Genomic DNA, 20,393 nt, shown 5'->3' with positions numbered 1-20,393 from the left:
GAGGAGGAATTTCTTCTTTCATAAATCTGTGGAGGCTGGGTCATTGAATATATTTAAGGTGGCGATAGACAGATTTTTGAATAAGGGAGTGAAGAGTTATGGGGAGCGGGCAGGGAAGTGCAGCTGAGCCCAAGATCAAATCAGCCATGATCTTATTAAATGGCGGAGCAGGCTCGAGGGGCCAAATGGCCAACTCCTACTCCTATTTCTTATGTTCTTAGAGAGGGAAACATTTTTTGCTGGTGAGGGAGTCTAGGGGCAAGGGGACAAATACTTAAAACCAGAGTGAGGCCGTTAGGAAGTTAGGAAATACTTCCTCATGCAAAGGTTGGTAGAAGAATAGAACGCTCTCCCTCAAAAAGCAGTAGTTGCTAGCTCAATTAATATTTTAAAATCTGAGATTGATAGAGTTTTGCTAAACAAGGGTATTACAGAATATGGAGCTAAGACAGGTGGATGGAGTTAGGATACAGATCAGCCATGATCTCATTGAATGGCAGAACAGGTTCGAGGGGCTAAATGGCCTATTGCTGTTCTATGCTCCTATAAGTGGGCTAGATGGACCAAAAGTATTCTCCACCTGAAACTGTCTCTTGTCATAATTGCATCCCTGTTGTGTCTTGTTTCAGTAAGATGATGCATTCACTGAGAAGCTTATTCATCCTTTAATAGTTCTCATTATTTCTTCTGCATTTTTTGCTTTAAGTGCAGTCCAGCTTTAATTCTTGTATTTGCACGCTTCAGAATAACTTCCTTCAATCCCTCCATTATCCAGCTCAGTAGGATTGCCTTTGCTTGGGTCTACTCTTACCTATCCAATCATAGCCAGAGCATCTCCAGCAATGGCTTCACTTCCTAACCTTGCGCTGTTATCTCTGGAGTCCCCCAAGGATCTATCTTTAACTCCCTTCTCTTGTACATCTATATGCTGTCCCTTGGCGACATCATCCGATGATGACTATTTGTTGGACATTCAGTAATGGACAAGCCATAATTTTCTCCAGTTAACTTCTTTCATATGAGACATTAAACCAAGGCTATGTCTGCCCTCTCTGGTGGGTGTAAAAGATCCCATGGCACTATTCAAAGATGAGCAGGAGAGTTACCCTTTGTGTTCTGTCCAATATTTTTCCGTTAACCAAAAACACTAAAAGAAATTACCTGGTCATTTATCTCATTGCTCGTTGTGGGACCTTGCTCTGCACAAATTAGCTGCTGCGTTCCCCTACATTACAGCATGACTGCACTTCAAAAATACTTCATTGGCTGTAAAGTGCTTTGGAACGTTCTGAGATGCAAGTCTTTCTTTCTTTCCCAATTTAGTCATTAGGGGAAGCTTGCAGAAATACATCTGTATCCTAAAGTGATGGGGTGTGAGGTCTGTTTTATAAAATAAGGGTATGCACTTGACAAAATAGGATAGTCTCTGGTTTTTAGCAATGACATTTGGATTTACAGTGGCACGTCTCTACAGAAATAGCTTCTGTACATGTATGATTTCATTTCTTTATATTAATTGCAGGTTTTAACCATTGGAATTAATGGAAAGTTACCCATCGGCCCATTGAAGTCAATGGATCTGACTCCTCCTGAGGGATCTGCTGTTCCTTTATTGTTGTATCAGGTAACTCTCTTATAATTTTAGTTGAACTTTATATGAGGCCGAAATTGCCCCTTTCTATAAGGCCCGTGGCTGCCTGAAAGCGATGGCTACGGGTCGGTGTGGACTGGCCACCGAGTCGCTGCGGAGGGGCTGCCATTTTTAATATTGCCTTCCTTTACTTTTGGAGCGGTGTAGGGTACCGCTGTGCCCATTTTCCCGCTGCGTCGTGCACCCGCCGACCCCTTACCGACCGGCGGTGACTCCTTTCCGAAATTGCCGCGGGAAATGATCCCTTTCCAAAATTGCCCTGCGGGAGTGCCGCCACCGCCACTGGTCGGTGCCACTGACAGCTGTTGGTACCCTTTCTGTGGCTGGGTGGCGTGGCTGCCCTTAAAGGGGAGGTGGCGCTGCCGGCAACTCCATGTTATTGTTTTTTGTCGGCCGACTGCCAGGTCATGCCGACAATTACACCTGCGGGTTCTGCCAGGCCGGCGACAGGCTGCCTGGTATTCCCTCTTGGGTCCCAGGCCACTGGCCCTGCCGGAACCCTCCCTGGTACCCAGTGTTTGCCACTAAACTGGGTGCAGAGTTCGCAGTGGCCCTCCCCTTTAACTGAAGGGGAGGGACGCTGTGATGCGCCAGCATGGTGCTGATGACTTGCAGTGTCGGCTACTTCGACCTGCCCCCACTTCCGCCCTGCTCCCCACACCAACACCGCTCCGACCGGAAACATCAACCAAAAAGCTGAATTTCTCTGGATTGTCAGCCCCATACACTTCAAAAATGGTAGGTGAGACCCATTTCGGGTGGAGGACAATTTTGGCCCCTTCAAATCATGTAAGAACAATTCTAAACCATGAATGGTAAGTAAAAGGGTTAAAATTTTATGGAAAAAATGAGCAAATGGGTTGCTCTGCAGCCATTGGCTGACATGTTTTACATCTCCACTCAACTGCACCAGGCCAAACCTCCAGAACTGCATCCCTTGGCTTCCTTGTGCGTTAAGTCATCATATATCACTTTCTCATCCACACTATCTGTACTGCCTTGAATGAGTGCCTGGTCTGCTGAATTCAAGGTAAAGGGTTAATAATGGAGTGGGTGAGCCATTGCTGGTGTTTCTAGAGGCAAAAGGGACTTTAAGATCTCGCTGTTTCGAAAGCTTCCTGACTATAATCTGGTTTGCAGCCTCTGGAAGAAAAAACAGTACTGTTAACTGTTAGTGCCTTGAACAGCATTCGGTCTTAATCAGCTACTGTGTGGATGTCTTCTGAGGAAAGTGATTGCCGGGGAAGAGGTTTGGAATGAAAAACAAAAGGTATATGTTTTAACAAACTCACTGAAGGCACTGAAATCCCCCGCAGCACCATCCTCAGCTGGCAGGCCAATTATGGGCTTTGTTTCCTCTGCATTGTGGGTCAAATCCTGGATATTGGCATATCTTCCTGTAGCCTGGCATTCCCTGGCACTGTGCACTGTCTTCTCCTGCAGGAGGAATGCATAGTGTTAATTAATTGCTGTCGCAAGCAGTCAGGATTCATGCATTTCCATGCTGCTGTGTTAAACCTAACTGATAGAAACAAAGGCCCCAAGTTTCCACATGATTTGCTCCTGATTTTTAGGAGCAACTGGTGTAGAACGGAGTATCTTAGAAATCGGAATTCTCCACATTTAGTTTTCTGCAGTTCTAGTCAGGTAGAACAGTTTCACTTTGGAACTGAATTTTTTTTTCAACAGGGGGCGTGTCCGGCCACTGACGCCTGATTTGAAAGTTTCCACAGTTAAAACGTACTCCAAACTAACTTAGAATGGAGTAAGTGAAGATTTTTGTACGCTTGAAAAAACCTTGTCTACACTTAAAAAAATCAGGCGCAGGTTACAAATTAGGCGTCGGGAACGAGGTGGGGGGGGGGAAGGGGGGAAGGGAAGTCATTAAATTCTACAATCAATCCTTAGTTATACTTATACAAATATTATAGAAATAAATCCAACCTGAATAAAAATTTATAAGCAAAGAAAAGATTAAATAAACCATGTTCCTACCTGTGTGAAAGTGCTTCAGGCAGGCCTTTCAGGCAGCGGTGTGGCGTCGGTCTCGGGGCAGGCAGCAAGCAGCCTTGGTGCTTGAGGCAGGCCTTCATTCCCCGCGAAGATGCAGCACCCGGACGGACTTGAGGCCATTCGGCCATGGGATTGCAGCGGCGTCAGTGGCTGGTCGGGAGCAGCAGCAGCCTTCGAGCTGTGAGGGGGACTGACTGAGGCCATTTGGACAGGGAGAGGCAGCCACATCGACATCTTTATATTTAAATTTGCAGAATGGGCGCACCACATATTATGCAATGGTTTGCTTCCTCATGCAAGAAATTCTTTGTTCTTGGTGGAAGTTGATCCATTGCAAAGTTGAATTGGCACTTTTATTTCTCCAAACACACAGTCCTTAATTTGCAGGCACTAGTTCTGCAAGTTTAGCAGTGAAAAGCTGAACTCACTGATTTCAGCAGTTAATTTATTCAGCAGTGCTGTTAAAAGCACTCCCTCACACACAGAAATATCAAGAAAATTAAAATACAAGCCTTTGCAGGGGTCCAAGAAACAAATTTTCACTTTTTCTGCAGCACTTTTAAAAATGGCCGAGTGCCAATGTTTACTTCAGACTGCGCGTGCGCGAACGCTCCAACGCGCACGCGCAGGGTTGCCGGCACCAAGAAGCCTCATTTAAATTGTACCCGCCCCCTCCTACTTACAAAATCGAAGCGAGTGCTAGGCTCCGCCCCCTGTGCGCCGCGCCAAGCAGACATCGAGCTCCAAGGAGCTCGAGAATACCGCGTTTTTTTTCAGGCGCCGTTTTCGGCGCGAAAAACAGGCGCCCAGCTCTGAGGTGTGCCTTTTTCGCCGCGTGTGGAAACTTGGGGCGTTGGAGCGTTCGCGCACGCCTGAAGCACTTTCACACAGGTAGGAACATGGTTTATTTAATCTTTTCTTTGCTTATAAATTTTTATTCATGTTGGATTTATTTGTATAATATTTGTAAAAGTATAACTAAGGATTGATTGTAGAATTTAATGACTTCCCTTCCCCCCTCCTACCCCCCAACTCGTTCCCGACGCCTAGGTTGTAACCTGCGCCTGATTTTTTAAAGTGTGGACAAGGTTATTGCAAGCGTACAAAAATCTTCACTTGCTCCATTCTAAGTTAGTTTGGAGTACGTTTTCACTGTGGAAACTTTCAAATCAGGCGTCAGTGGCCGGACACGCCCCCTTTTGAAAAAGAAATTCAGTTCCAAAGTGAAACTGTTCTACCTGACTAGAACGGCAGAAAACTAAATGTGGAGAATTCCGATTTCTAAGATACTCCGTTCACACCATTTGCTCCTAAAAATCAGGAGCAAATCATGTGGAAACTTGGGGCCATAGAAACATAGAAAATAGGTGCAGGAGTAGGCCATTTGGCCCTTCAAGCCTGCACCGCCATTCAATGCGTTCATGGCTGAACATACAACCTCAGTACCCCATTCCTGCTTTCTCGCCATACCCCTTGATCCCTCTCGTTGTAAGGACCATATCTAACTCCTTTTTGAGCATATTTAGTGAATTGGCCTCAAGAACTTTCTGTGGTAGAGAATTCCACATGTTCACCACTCTCTGGGTGAAGAAGTTTCTCCTCATCTCGGTCCTAAATGGCTTACTCCTTATCCTTAGACTGTGACCCCTGGTTCTGGACTTCCTCAACATTGGGAACATTCTTCCTGCATCTAACCTGTCTAAACCCGTCAGAATTTTAAACGTTTCTATGAGATCCTCTCTCATTCTTCTGAACTCCAGTGAATACAAGCCCAGTTGATCCAGTCTTTCTTGATATGTCAGTCCCGCCATCTCGGGAATCAGTCTGGTGAACCTTCGCTGCACTCCCTCAATAGCAAGAATGTCCTTTCTCAAGTTTGGAGACCAAAACTGTACACAATACTCCAGGTGTGGCCTCACCAAGGCCCTGTACAACTGTAGTAACACCTCCCTGCCCCTGTACTCAAATCCCCTCGCTATGAAGGTCAACATGCCATTTGCTTTCTTAACCGCCTGCTGTACCTGCATGCCAACCTTCAATGACTGATGTACCATGACACCCAGGTCTCGTTGCACTTCCTCTTTTCCTAATGTGTCACCATTCAGATAATAGTCTGTCTCTCTGTTTTTACCACCAAAGTGGATAACCTCACATTTATCCACATTATACTTCATCTGCCATGCATTTGCCCACTCACCTAACCTATCCAAGTCACTCTGCAGCCTCATAGCATCCTCCTCGCAGCTCACACTGCCACCCAACTTAGTGTCATCCGCAAATTTGAAGATACTACATTTAATCCCCTCGTCTAAATCATTAATGTACAGTGTAAACAGCTGGGACTCTAGCACAGAACCTTGCGGTACCCCACTAGTCACTGCCTGCCATTCTGAAAAGTACCCATTTACTCCTACTCTTTGCTTCCTGTCTGCCAACCAGTTCTCAATCCACGTCAGCACACTACCCCCAATCCCATGTGCTTTAACTTTGCACATTAATCTCTTGTGTGGGACCTTGTCGAAAGCCTTCTGAAAGTCCAAATACACCACATTAACTGGTTCTCCCTTGTCCACTCTACTGGAAACATCCTCAAAAAATTCCAGAAGATTTGTTAATCATGATTTCCCTTTCACAAATCCATGCTTTTAATTTTCCCTTTTTAAAAAAATCCCAGGGTGACTGTGCCCAGTTATCATGCCCCAATTGTTTTCCCAGCTGAGGTCAGCTAAATTAACACAGACCAGAGATCCAACCTGGAACTTCCCTGAGTAACACACCGAGCAATGCATTTATCTACTAAGCTACTTGTATATATAAAGTGAATTTTCACATTAGTCATTTGTACTGTCGGTGCTAGAGTAAAATGGCACTTGACTGTCTATTTGATTGTAACACACACCAACTACGATCTGGTATACCATTTCTTTTTATTGTAGTTTGAAGAAACCACCGATGTGAAGTCATTTAAAATAACTGGTGACACATATGGCAAGTTCCAAATTGGAGAAAGTAGTTGGTTGTACAGCAACGTGTCCCTGGACCGTGAACAACAAGCAATCTACAAGTTGCAGGTAAACAGAAATTAATTGTCGAAGAAGAAAGTTTTCATTATTGAAACATTGTTGTTGAGGATACAGAAATAGAAGATGTAAAGAGACAAATTAAGAATTCTAGGTACCCTGGGCACCAAGAATATTCGGGGCTGCACCGCACACTGCCCCCTCCCCAATCCATCCCTTCATATCTATTAAAACTTGCCCCAGTGGCGTAGTGTGGCTGCTGCTCTCCGGCACTGGGACTCCCAGGCATTGACAGGTGGCTTCTTGTTCCAATGAGTTCCAATGAGGCTGAACTACTCAGGTTGTAACAGGCTGGCTGCCTATCAGACAGGGCTCTCTGTCCCCTGTGGACCTCTATATTTGACTGGGGTCCCTGGGCACGGCCCCTTAGGCCCATGCATTAATGTACCCCTGAGATGATTCCAGAGCATCCAGTGATTTCATATTTAAATGAATGGACAATTGCATAGCAAACCAATAGTGAACATATATAGCACAGGTACTCATAGGAAGTTCCTACTTTTACAAAGATGTGTATTTTAAACATCTATTTAAATAATGAAAGATTTGAAGAAATGGGAGCATCTGCCTTTATAATTTATGCACAATTTAGGCATTATGACAGTTGTATCAATAATTATGCAGATTTGTGATTTTCGGCTTGTTGTCGTTTCTGTTTTCACCCCGGAGGGGTGGCAATTGCGGCGGTAAGTCCATCCAGGCGGGCTCCCAGCTTTCAGCACCCTGCCGGGATTTTCGGGAACTGTTACGGCCAGGCGTGGAGCATTATCCCCTGGAAGAGGCGAGCCAGTGTGCAACACCCCTGGTTGTGAAACCGGTTTGATTTTTGGCTTCGCTCGATCCGTTGCGCTCCATAGAGCGCCGTGCAGGGGATCATCTGTGAAAGCAGGCGGTCCGAGCTGTAATGGCTTCAGTGAGGTAAATAATATCAACCTCGGCTAAGTGTGATTGGTTTTTTTTGCACTTTATGTTGTGTTGGCATGAGTTATTTATTGGGAATATTTTTGGTGGTTTTTTTTCAGGTTTTTATTCTACCCAGGCCTCTCTTAGAGTGCTCCGAGGCCAGCTGTTTAGCTCGGGATTTTCGCTTGCTCAGCCGGCCTCGCGCCCTAAGAGAGGTGTGCAACGCCTCCCATAGTGCTCTGCCCCACACTCAGGGCCCCGCTGCCAAATTTTGCTGATTGAGGCGCAAACTGTTCCCAGGCACAAACTATATCGCCCCGCCGCCATTACCTCCCCGAAATGAGCAAAGCCAAAAATCCAGCCCAGTTAGAATACAAAGAAGAGATCGTTTTTAAAATTAAAAATACAAATCTTTGAGAACTTTGTTGTGACTACAAACAGCAATTTAGAAAAGCAAGAGATTGGGCACCATTTTGAATTAAAACTCTGAATTGGCCCTGATAATAGGTTTTTCTTTCCGATGGATAGTCACAATGTAGTTCAATAGAATGCAGGAGCATAATGCAAAACTAATGCCCATAACAACTAATCATATAAATGAAGACCAAATTGAGGCAATAAGAGGCAGTAGGAAAACTAAAGTTTTCAACTGTAATAAATAGTTGTATTTATACAGAACCTTATCACACATCTGTATGTGTTTCACACAAAAAGTTACAATTTGGCATGCAGTAACTGCTGCTAATTATAGAGACTAATGTTCTGGAGTATTTTAAACAACATTCACAGGTTTTCCATAAATGTTGTTCTGTTGCAGATACTTGGGGTGGAAATTTAACCCCAGAAAATGATTGGGGTTGGGTGGGCGGTTAATGAGTTAAAAAAACGGAATCTCAATCCCAACCTGCCTCCAACCCGCCCACTTCCGGTTTTAATGTAGGCGGGATGGAGTTGGGCAGCCAACCCGCTCCCAGGATGTGAGGTGCCCATTTAAATAGTATAATGAGGCTGGTGTGTCTCATGGTGATCCACCATTTCAAATTTAACTCTGGCTGATCGGGTTTCCCGGGCTTGGAGAATCCGCCAGCTGGCGGGGGCGGGGGGTGGGGGGGGCGAGGACTGCTGAATCCAGGAGGTAAGTGCTTTTTCAGGTGAGGCAGGGGCGCTGGTGCTGGATCCAGCACCCCTGCCTCACCTGCCAGCCTGGCCCCACCCACCCCCATGAAGTCTAGGATATCCTGCCAATCACCCCCCCCCCCCCCCCCCCGAGGCCATTGATTTCCCACGGGTCTCCAATCCCCCACCCCCTCCAGCTCCGATCACCTTCCCAGCCTCCCCCTTCCGGCCTGAAGCTCCTCTGATCTGCGACCACCACTCCCATCCCGATACTCCTCCAGTTCCGATTCGTTTCCGGCCCAGATTCACCCCCCCCCACCCCACCTGCCCCACCCCCCTCCACCTTCCCAATCCACCTCCAGCCCCAACTGTTCAGGGTATTGGTGAGACCACACCTAGAGTACTGTGTACAGTTTTGGTCTCCTTATTTGAAGAGGGATATACTTGCATTGGAGGCAGTTTAGAGAAAGTTCACTAGGTTGATTGCTGAGATGAGGGGGTTGACTTATGAAGAAAGGTTGAGCATGTTGGGCCTATACTCATTGAAACATAAGAAATAGAAGCAGGAGTAGGCCATTTGCCCCTTGGGCCTGCTCTGCCATTCAATAAGATCATGGCTGTTCTGATCATGGACTCAGAACCTCTTCCTTGCCTGCTCCCCATAGCCCTTTACTCCCTTATCACTCAAAAATCTGTCTATCTCCATCTTAAATATATTCAATGACCCAGCCTCCACAGCTTTCTGGGGCAGAGAATTCCATTGACTTACAACCCTCTGAGAGAAGAAATTCCTCCTCATCTCAGTTTTAAATGGGCGACCTCGCATTCTTCTGAACTCCAATGTGTATAGGCCCAACCTACTCAACCTATCTTCATAAGTAAAGCCTCTCATCTCCGGAATCAACCTAGTGAATTCTCTCTGAACTGTTTCCAATGTAAGTATCTCCTTCCTTAAATAGGGAGACCAAAACTGTACGCAGTACTGTAGGTGTGGCCTCACCAATACCCTGTACAGTTGTAGCAGGACTTCCTTGCTTTTATACTCTATCCCCTTTGCAATAAAGGCCAACATTCCATTTGTCTTCCTGATCACTTGCTGTACCTGCATACTAACTTTTTGTGTTTCATGCACAAGGACCCCCAGGTCCGTTTGTTCTGCAGCACTTTGCAATTTTTCTCCATTAAATTATAATTTGCTTTTCTATTTTCTTTGCCAAAGTGGATAACCTCACATTTTCCCACATTGTACTCAATCTACCAAATTGTTGCCCACTCATTTAGCCTGTCTATATCCCTTTGCAGATCTTTTGTGTCCTCCTCATAATTTGCTTTCTCACCCATCTTTGTATCATCAGCAAACTTGGCTACATTACACTCAGTCCCTTCATCCAAGTCATTGGAATTTAGAAGAATGAGAGGTGATCTTATTGAATCATGTAAGATACTGAGGGGGCTCGACAAGATAGATGCAGAGAAGATGTTTCCACTCGTGGGGGAATCTAGAACTACGGGGCATAGTTTCAGAATAAGGCATCGCCCATTTAGAACTGAGATGAGGAGGAATTCCTTCTGTCAGAGGGTCGTAAATCTGTGGAGTTCTCTGCTCCAGAAAGCTGTGGAGGCTGGGTCATTGAATATATTTAAGGGTTAGGGTTAGGTGGAGATAGACAGATTTTTGAACGATAAGGGAGTAAAGGGTTATGGGGAGCGGGCAGGGAAGTGGAGCTGAGTCCAAGATCAGACCAGCCATGATCTTATTAAATGGAAGAGCAGGCTCGAGGGGCCAAATGGCCTACTCCTGCTCCTATTTCTTATGTTCTTGTGTTCTTATGTTCACCTCCCCAATCATCCTCCAGCCCCAAATGAACCCCCTCTCCCCCCAATCCCCCTCCAGTCTCAATTCACTACCTCAGATCCCTCCCTCCTCTCTGCAGCCTTGTGTCACAGGCCTACCCACCCGACACCCAGCCAGCCTCTCCCTCTGCCTGGCTGTGGGCGGATTAATCAGGCCCTGCCATCAAATTCGGCAGGGCCTGCGAGAAACCTTTTCCACCAGGTTTCCCGACCACTTTCTACCACCTTCACCCCCCGCTCCCCACCCACCAGATTAAAATTGTGGCCTTGGTGTCAATACTGCTCAATGAGGTATGTCATAAAATAGCAATCATTGTGGTCAATGTGAATTTTTATGCTCATTCATTGGGCAACTGGTAAATTTCTGCTGAAAATCCATTTAAAGATGACATAGATGAACTTCAACAATTGTACATCCCTGTCTGGAGTAAAAATAAAACGGGGAAGGTGGCTCAACCTTGTCTAACAAGGGAAATTAAGGATAGTGATAAATCCAAGGAAAAGGCATATAAATTGGCCAGAAAAAACAGCAAATCTGAGGACTAGGAGAAATTTAGAATTCAGCAGAGGAGGACAAAGGGTTTAATTAGTAGGGGAAAATAGAGTATGAGAGGAAGCTTGCTGCGAACATAAAAACTGACTGCAAAAGCTTCTATCGATGTGTGGAGAGAAAAAGATTAGTGAAGACAAACGTAGGTCCCTTGCAGTCAGATTCAGATGAATTTATAATGGGGAACAAAGAAATGGCAGACCAGTTGAACAAATACTTTGGTTTTGTCTTCATGAAGGAAGACACAAATAACCTTTTGGAAATACTAGGGGACCGAGGGTCTAGCGAGAAGGAGGAACTGAAGGAAATCCTTATTAGGCGGGAAATTGTGTTAGGGAAATTGATGGGATTTAAGGCCGATAAATCCCCAGGACCTGATAGTCTGCATCCCAGAGTACTTAAGGAAGTGGCCCTAGAAATAGTGGATGCATTGGTGATCATTTTCCAACAGTCTATCGACTCGGGATCAGTTCCTTTGAACTGGAGGGTAGCTGATGTAACACCACTTTTTAAAAAAGGAGAGAGAGAAAACAGGGAATTATAGACCGGTTAGTCTGACATCAGTAGTGGGGAAAATATTGGAATCAATTATTAAAGTTGAAATAGCAACGCATTTGGAAAGCAGTGACAGGATCGGTCCAAGTCAGCATGGATTTATGAAAGGGAAATCATGCTTGACAAATCTTCTGGAATTTTTTGAGGATGTAACTAGTAGAGTGGACAAGGGAGAATCTGTGGATGTGATGTATTTGGACTTTCAAAAGGCTTTTGACAAGGTCCCACACAAGAGATTGGTGTGCAAAATTAAGCACATGGTATTGGGGGTAATGTACTGATGTGGATAGAGAACTGGTTGGCAGACAGGAAGCAGAGAGTCAGGTTAAACGGGTCCTTTTCAGAATGGCAAGCAGTGACTAGTGGGGTGCCGTAGGGCTCAGTGCTGAGATCCCAGCTATTTACAACATACATTAATGATTTAGATGAAGGCATTGAGTGTAATATCTCCAAGTTTGCAGATGACACTAAGCTGAGTGGCGATGTGTGCTGTGAGGAGGACACTAAGAGGCTGCAGGGTGACTTGGACAGGTTAGGTGAGTGGGCAAATGCATGGCAGATGCAGTATAATGTGGATAAATGTGAGGTTATCCACTTTGGTGGCAAAAACATGAAAGCAGAATATTATCTGAATGGCGGCAGATTAGGAAAAGGGGAGGTGCGATGAGACCTGGGAGTCATGATACATCAGTCATTGAAAGTTGGCATGCAGGTACAGCAGGTGGTGAAGAAGGCAAATGTTATGTTGGCCTTTATAGCTAGGGGATTTGAGTATAGAAGCAGGGAGGTCTTACTGCAGTTGTACAGGGCCTTGGTGAGGCCACACCTGGAATATTGTGTTCAGTTTTGGTCTCCTAATCTGAGGAAGGATGTTCTTGCTATTGAGGGAGTGCAGCTAAGGTTCATCAACTGATTCCCGGGATGGCAGGACTGACATATGAAGAGAGACTGGATCGACTGGGCCTGTATTCACTGGAGTTTAGAAGGATGTGAGGGGATCTCATAGAAACATATAAATTCTGACGGGATTGGACAGGTTAGATGCAGGAAGAATGTTCCTGATGTTGGGGAAGTCCAGAACCAGGGGGACACGGTCTAAGGGGAAGGGGTAAGCCATTTAGGACGGAGATGAGGAGAAACTTCTTCACTCAGAGAGTTGTTAACTTATGGAATTCCCTACCGCAGAGAGTTGTTGATGCCAGTTCATTGGATATATTCAAAGAGGGAGTTAGATATGACCCTTACGGCCAAAGGGATCAAGGGGTATGGAGAGAAAGCAGGAAAGTGGTACTGAGGTGGATGATCGCCATGATCTTATTGAATGATGGTGCAGGCTCGAAGGGCCGAATGGCCTACTCCTGCACCTATTTTCTATGTTTCTATGTTTCTATGAAACCCGCTGAAAGGGAATGAAATTGATGGTTCTGCAGAGATTTTGCAACATGTGCTGCACTTACTTTACTGAAACTGACCACTGTTAAGTGCAAATGAATGAACATAAATTAAGATTTTCAAGTTTTAATGTGACATACATATGCCATACAAATGCATTGAAGGAAACAAAAAATACAGTGAAGGTCTTGGTGAGGATAAACTTTTTAAAATGCTCAAAAAATGGCAATAAACGACCAAAAAAATGACTTTGTTTCCTGCTGTGCCACAACTCAGTTCCCTCGTCACCAAAACCTCTCCCTGGCAAATGTCTGAGGCTGAATCAGACCGTTCACAAACTTGGTGTCGTATTTGACCCCAAGATGAGCTTCTGACTATATATCTGTGCCATCACAAAGACCATCAATTTCTACCTCTGTAACATTGCCTGATTCCGCCTCAGCTCACCTGCTGCTGAGTCCCTCATCGATGCCTTTGTTACCTCTAGACTTCACTATTCCAATGCACTCCTGTCCGGCTTCCCATGTTTTACCCTCCATAAACTTGAGGTTATCCAAAACTGAGTGGAGTCAGTATTGTGGACAAAAATGTATTCAGACTGAGAGATCTGCCTCAGCTCATCTGCTGCTGAGTCCCTCATCCATGCATTTGCTATCACTAGACTTGACTATTCCAGCGCACTCCTAGCCGGCTTCCCACGGTCTACCCTACACTGCCCGTGTTCTAACTCGTACCATGGCCCGTTCACCAATCACCCCTGCGCTTGCTGACCTACACTGGCTCCCGGTTAAGCAATGCCTCGATTTAAAAATTCTCATCTTTCTTTTCAATTCCCTCCACAGCCTTGCCCCTCCCTATCTCTGTAATCTCTTCTAGCCCTACAATCCTCCAAGATACCTGCGCTCCTCCAATTGTGGCCTCTTGAGCATCCCTGATTTTAATCACTCCACCATTGGCGGTAGTGCCTTCAGCTGGCAAGGCCCGAAGCTCTGCAATTCCCTCCCTAAACCTCTCCATCTCTCGATCTCTCTTTCATCCTCTAAGACACTCCTTAAAAGCTAACACTTCTGCCCTAATATCTCCTTATGTGGCTCAGTGTCAAATTTTGTTTCATAATGCTTCTGTGAAGCACCTCGGGACATTTTACTACGTTAAAGTTGGTCTATAAATACAAGTAGTTGTTGACTAAAAATCTGCCCATAATTTTAAGAGAGCCTCTGAGCAAACGCAATTGCACCAACCTCGTTTATGAGGCTCTGTAACGTGGGAGCGGAGTCAGTATTATGGTCAGAGATGCATTCAGGCAGAGAGAACTCAGCTCATCAGGGGAAGTCATAACTGGGAACAAAGAAATGGCAGGCCAATTGAACAAGTACTTTGGTTCGTTATTCACTAAGGAGGACACAAACAACCTTCTGGATATAAAAGGGGTCAGAGGGTCTAGTAAGAAGGAGGAACTGAGGGAAATCCTTATTAGTCGGGAAATTGTGTTGGGGAAATTGATGGGATTGAAGGCCGATACATCCCCAGGGCCTGATGGTCTGCATCCCAGAGTACTTAAGTAGGTGGCCTTGGAAATAGCGGATGCATTGACAGTCATTTTCCAACATTCCATAGACTCTGGATCAGTTCCTATGGCGTGGAGGGTAGCCAATGTAACTCCACTTTTTAAAAAAGGAGGGAGAGAGAAAACAGGGAATTATAGACCGGTCAGCCTGACATCGGTAGTGGGTAAAATGATGGAATCAATTATTAAGGATGTCATAGCAGCGCCTTTGGAAAGAGGTGACATGATTGGTCCAAGTCAGCATGGATTTGTGAAAGGGAAATCATGCTTGACAAATCTTCTCCAATTTTTTGAGGATGTTTCCAGTAGAGTGGACAAGGGGGAACCAGTTGATGTAGTGTACTTGGACTTTCAGAAGGCTTTCGACAAGGTCCCACACAAGAGATTAATGTGCAAAGTTAAAGCTAATGGGATTGGGGGTATATGCTGACATGGATTGAGAACTGGTTGTCAGACAGGAAGCAAAGAGTAGGAGTAAATGGGTACTTTTTAGAATGGCAGGCAGTGACTAGTGGGGTACCGCAAGGTTCTGTGCTGGGGCCCCAGGTGTTTACATTGTACATTAATGATTTAGACGAGGGGATTAAATGTAGTATCTCCAAATTTGTGGATGACACTAAGTTGGGTGGCAGTGTGAGGTGCGAGGAGAATGCTATGAGGCTGCAGATTGACTTGGATAGGTTAGGTGAGTGGGCAAATGCATGGCAGATGAAGTATAATGTGGATAAATGTGAGGTTATCCACTTTGGTGGTAAAAACAGGGAGACAGACTATTATCTGAATGGTGACAGATTAGGAAAAGGGAAGGTGCAATGAGACCTGGGTGTCATGGTACAGCAGTCATTGAAGGTTGGCATGCAGGTACAGCAGGCGGTTAATAAAGCAAATGGCATGTTGGCCTTCATAGCGAGGGGATTTGAGTACAGGGGCAGGGAGGTGTTACTACAGTTGTACAGGGCCTTGGTGAGGCCACACCTGGAGTATTGTGTACAGTTTTGGTCTCCTAACTTGAGGAAGGACATTCTTGCTATTGAGGGAGTGCAGCGAAGGTTCACCAGACTGATTCCCGGGATGGCGGGACTGACCTATCAAGAAAGACTGGATCAACTGGGCTTGTATTCACTGGAGTTCAGAAGAATGAGAGGGGATCTCATAGAAATGTTTCAATTCTGACGGGTTTAGACAGGTTAGATGCAGGAAGAATGTTCCCAATGTTGGGGAAGTCCAGAACCAGGGGTCACAGTCTAAGGATAAGGGGTAAGCCATTTAGGAGAGAGATGAGGAGAAACGTCTTCACCCAGAGAGTGATGAACCTGTGGAATTCTCTACAATAGAAAGTTGTTGAGGCCAATTCACTAAATATATTCAAAAAGGAGTTAGATGTAGTCCTTACTACTAGGGGATCAAGGGGTGTGGCGAGAAAGCAGGAATGGGGTACTGAAGTTGCATGTTCAGCCATGAACTCATTGAATGGCAGTGCAGGCTCGCAGGGCCGAATGGCCTACTCTTGCACCTATTTCCTATGTTTCTATGTTTCTATGCTGCTGAAACCCTCATCGATGCTTTTATTACCTCTCGACTTGACTATTCCAATGCATTTCTAGCCAGCTTCTCATGTTCTACCCTACACAAACTTGAGTTCATCCCAAATTCTGCTGCCCATGTCCTAACTCGCACCAAGTACCGTTCACCCATCACCCTTCTGCCCGCGGCCATTAAAGATTGAGGAGATTTTGGTGCATTGTACTTACATGCTGATTCACCTATGCCCAAAATATCGTATTTTTTTAAGCTGTGTAATTGATTTGCAATCTGGTTACGCTTGTCTCTGGGCACAAATATGGAGGACATTTAAGGCTAATGAATTGTGCGTTTTGGGTTTAAATGGAGACTCCATTGTAATCATGATCTTAATTAATTGTCTTCCTCTTTGGAAGATTAGGAGTTACTGCTAGCCATTGGAGTTTGGAGAGCTTGCCTTTCATTCAATTCTTCTACCGATTAATCAACCATGCACTTCCAGGCCCCCCAAGGAAACCTTGGGCCTCTCCTGACCTGGGCTTCCCCCTCTCCCACAACCCACCCACGCTGTGATTCCACTCCCAGAGCCACTTACCTTGCTGCCTCTGACTTTATCAATTTTAATGTTCGGCAACTGCTTCTCATTGACTTCCTGACATTTTGGTCAGGATACTAATGTGACTTGCCCATTAACAACAGCACCAAGAACAACTTGCATTTAAAGCAGTAATATGTTCCAAGATGCTTCACAGGAGCCATATGAAACAACATTTGACACCATGCCACATAAGGAGATGGAAGGACAGGGAAGCTTGGTCAAATAGATTGGTTTTATTCATCTTAGCCTGCCTTCTGCTCCCAGACGAGCACGCTGTTCCTTTTACTGCGTTCCTGCCCAAGGCCATTATTGTCCAAGTCAAGTTGAAATCTCGAATTACTAGAGCTGAGCCCTTGCTAGTTGCTAGCTTTATGTCATCCCATAGTTCCAGATCATGGCTTTGACTCTGACTAGGAATTAGAGCTAGAGCATACCCTCAGTAATAGTTTATCTCTGTTACTATCTATTGATTCTACCCAAAGTAATTCTGTGTCTGCTCTTCCCTTTATTAATGGTAAAACTTTAAAAGGAGTAGAGCAGCATAGAGATTTGTTAAAACATACATAACTTTAAAAGTAGGAGAACAAGTTGATAAAACTGTAAAAAATAACGTTTTTATAAATAAAGGGTAGGGGAATGGAAGTAAGTGGGCCACTCTCTAAGACAATTAGTGCTGGAATGACAGATTTGAATAGCCTCCTTGTATGCTTTTATCCACTTGATCAACAGAAGAGTTTAACTTTGTAATTCATTGTTGTCATGCTTTCTTTGTTTTTAGATAGAAGGCTTAAATGAAAAACAAGAGACAATCGCAGGACCGGTCACTGTGACAATTTTAGTTCGTGATGTAAATGACAATGTACCTGTATTTACAGAAGAACAGTATGTAGGAGTTGTGCACCAGAATTCCAGGGCTGGTATGTAACATTTTGATAACTTAAGGTACAATGAAAGAGAAAATGGCCCCTAAATTTTGATAAGGCCACTCTCTAATGATGGAAGAATGGCGGAGCAGAGAATCCCACACCCAGTTCCAAATGACAGGGCTAAGGTCATTGGTATACATTAGAAAAATTGGGATTGGAGCAGAGGCCTGGGGAGAGCCAAATTGTACTAAAGCTGAGTAAACCCAGCTCCAAAAGGAGCTAACGAGGTTAATCGATCCTTTCGGGGAATAATAACCTTTGCTGCAGGATGATTTGGGCCTTTTGTGAGGCTTCAGGGCAACTTCCGACAGTTCTCAGCTGTGAGAGTTCCACTGAATCATACGGGGCGGATATCGCAGGAGAGACTGCAAATGCCCCCAGGCATGCCCCCTTTGAATTGGGGGGTTGGGGGGCGGGGGCAGGAGAAGAATTTTCCCATGGTACCCTCACCCCTACCAGAAATTGGCAGAACGAAAACATGGGATGGAATCCTGGCGGGATTGGGTTCCACAGCATTTTCCGGTGCCTGGTGGGACGATTCACTCGATTTCCACTCGATGACTGATCCCAATGTTTTTATTTAAAAAGGTAGCAAAGATGTTTTTGTGTTGTGCTATGTTCTTTGATACTGTACTTGGATAATATGTTCATGGTAATTTTTACTTGATAGGCCATGTTCTGGTCATCAGCCTTGAAACAGTAAAATGTGCACAAAGTGCAACCATCCGCTTCTGCATGGCAATTCTTGCTTTACCTATATCAGAGCGTGATAAATCACCATGTGGTCAACATGGTTACATAAGACATTTTAGTTTGTAATTGTTCTGTGTGTTCAGCATCTTTCAAATACTTTAATTCGACCTTGCAGAGGCTGATCGCCAACTCTCTGTCACCTCCTAGCTCCCCCTGGACCATGACACCACTACTGAACATCAAGCCATAATTTCCCAGACCGTCACTGACCTCAGCTCCTCTGGAGATCTTCCCTCCACCGCCACCAACCTCATAGTTCCCCAACCCCGCACAGCCCACTTCTACCTCCTTCCCAAGATCCACGCACAGGACTGCCCCGGTAGACCCATCGTTTCAGCCTGTTCTTGCTCCACGGAACTTATTTCTTCCTGTCCTGACTATTTTTTTCTCCCCTTGTCCACTCTCTTCCCACCTACATCCGCAACTCCTCCGACGCCCTCCATCACTTTAACAGTTTCCAGTTTCCCAGCCCCAACCGTCTCTTTTTCACGATGGACGTCCAATCCCTCTACACTTCCGTCCCCCACCAGGATGGCCTGAGGGCACTCCACTTCTTCCTGGAGCAGAGGCCCAACCAGTCCCCATCCACCACTATCCTCATCCGCCTGGCTGAACTTGTTCTCACATTGAACAACTTCTCCTTTAACTCCACTCACTTCCTCCAAATTAAAGGTGTTGCAATGGGGACCCGCATGGGTCCTAGCTATGTCTGCGTTTTCGTGGGATATGTGGAACATTCTTTGTTCCAGTCCTACTCGGGTTCCCTCCCTCACCTCTTTTTCCGGTACATTGATAATTGTATCGGTGCTGTTTCCTGCTCTCATCCTGAACTTGAAAATTTCATTCACTTTGCCTCCAATTTCCATCCTTCCCTCACCTTCACATGGTGCATCTCTGACCCTTCATCTTCCCTTCCTTGACTTCTCTGTCTCCATCTCTGTGGATAGGCTTTCGACCAGTATCCACTATAAGCCCACTTACCCCCACAGCTACCTGGACTACACTTCCTCCCACCCCGCATTCTGTAAGGACTCCATTCCATTCTCCCAGTTTCTCCGTCTCCGTTGCATCTGCTCTGATGATGCCACCTTTCACACTACTGCCTCTGACATGTCTTCCTTTTTCTTTAACAGAAGATTCTCCTCCGCCATGGTTAACATGGCCCTCGACTGTGTCCGTTCTATTTCCCGCACCTCTGCTCTCACCTCTTGCCCTCCCTCTCAGAACCATGACAGGGTTCCCCTTGTCTTCACCTTTCACCCCACCAGCCTCCACATTCAACAGGACATCCGCTGCCATTTCCGCCACCTCCAGCATGATCCCACCACCAATCACATCTTCCCCTCCCCATCTCAGTATTCTGAAGGGACCGCTCCCTCCGCGACACACTGGTCCATTCTGCAGTCACCCCCAGCACCCCCTCCCTTTCCCACGGCACCTTTCTGTGCAAGTGCAGGAGATGCAACACCTGCCCTTTTACCTCCTCCCTTCCCACTATCCAAGGCCCCAAGTACTCCTTCTAGGTGAAACGGCGATTTACTTGTACTTCTTTCAATTTAGTATACTGTATTCACTGCTCACGATGTGGTCTCCTCTACATCGGGAAGGCCAAGCGTAGAATGGGTGACCGCTTTGCGGAGCACCTCCGTTCAGTCCGCAAGTGTGACCCTGAGCTTCCGGTCGCCTGTCACTTTAATTCTCCACTCCATTCCCACTCTGACCTCTCCATCCTCGGTCACCTACGCTGTTCCAACAAATCTCAACGCAAGCTTGAGGAACAGCACCTCATCTTTTGTTTAGGCATTTCACAGCATTCTGGACTCAACATCGAGTTGAACAATTTCTGATCTTTGGCTCCCTTTCCACCCCCCGCCACCACCCACCCTGCCACCCCCCTCCCTTTCCTTCTTTTCT

The 20,393-nt window shown here is 45.6% G+C and overlaps 1 protein-coding gene across 1 annotated transcript in view; it reads left to right on the top strand.

Moving 5' to 3' along the window:
• Positions 1–20,393, top strand: part of cdh17 (cadherin 17, LI cadherin (liver-intestine)) — a 213,119-nt gene that overhangs the window by 38,168 nt on the left and 154,558 nt on the right. Inside the window, exons 4-6 of the mRNA XM_070876328.1 lie at positions 1,523–1,624; positions 6,601–6,735; positions 17,579–17,717. Coding sequence (XP_070732429.1) covers positions 1,523–1,624; positions 6,601–6,735; positions 17,579–17,717 — 376 coding nt within the window. The remainder of the gene's footprint in view (positions 1–1,522; positions 1,625–6,600; positions 6,736–17,578; positions 17,718–20,393) is intronic.

This window comes from Pristiophorus japonicus, chromosome 1 (assembly GCF_044704955.1).
Source record: "Pristiophorus japonicus isolate sPriJap1 chromosome 1, sPriJap1.hap1, whole genome shotgun sequence".
Classification (NCBI taxonomy): domain Eukaryota; kingdom Metazoa; phylum Chordata; class Chondrichthyes; family Pristiophoridae; genus Pristiophorus; species Pristiophorus japonicus.
The sequence above is the reverse complement of the archived record's forward strand: the minus strand, read 5'-3'. Positions and strand labels throughout refer to the sequence as shown.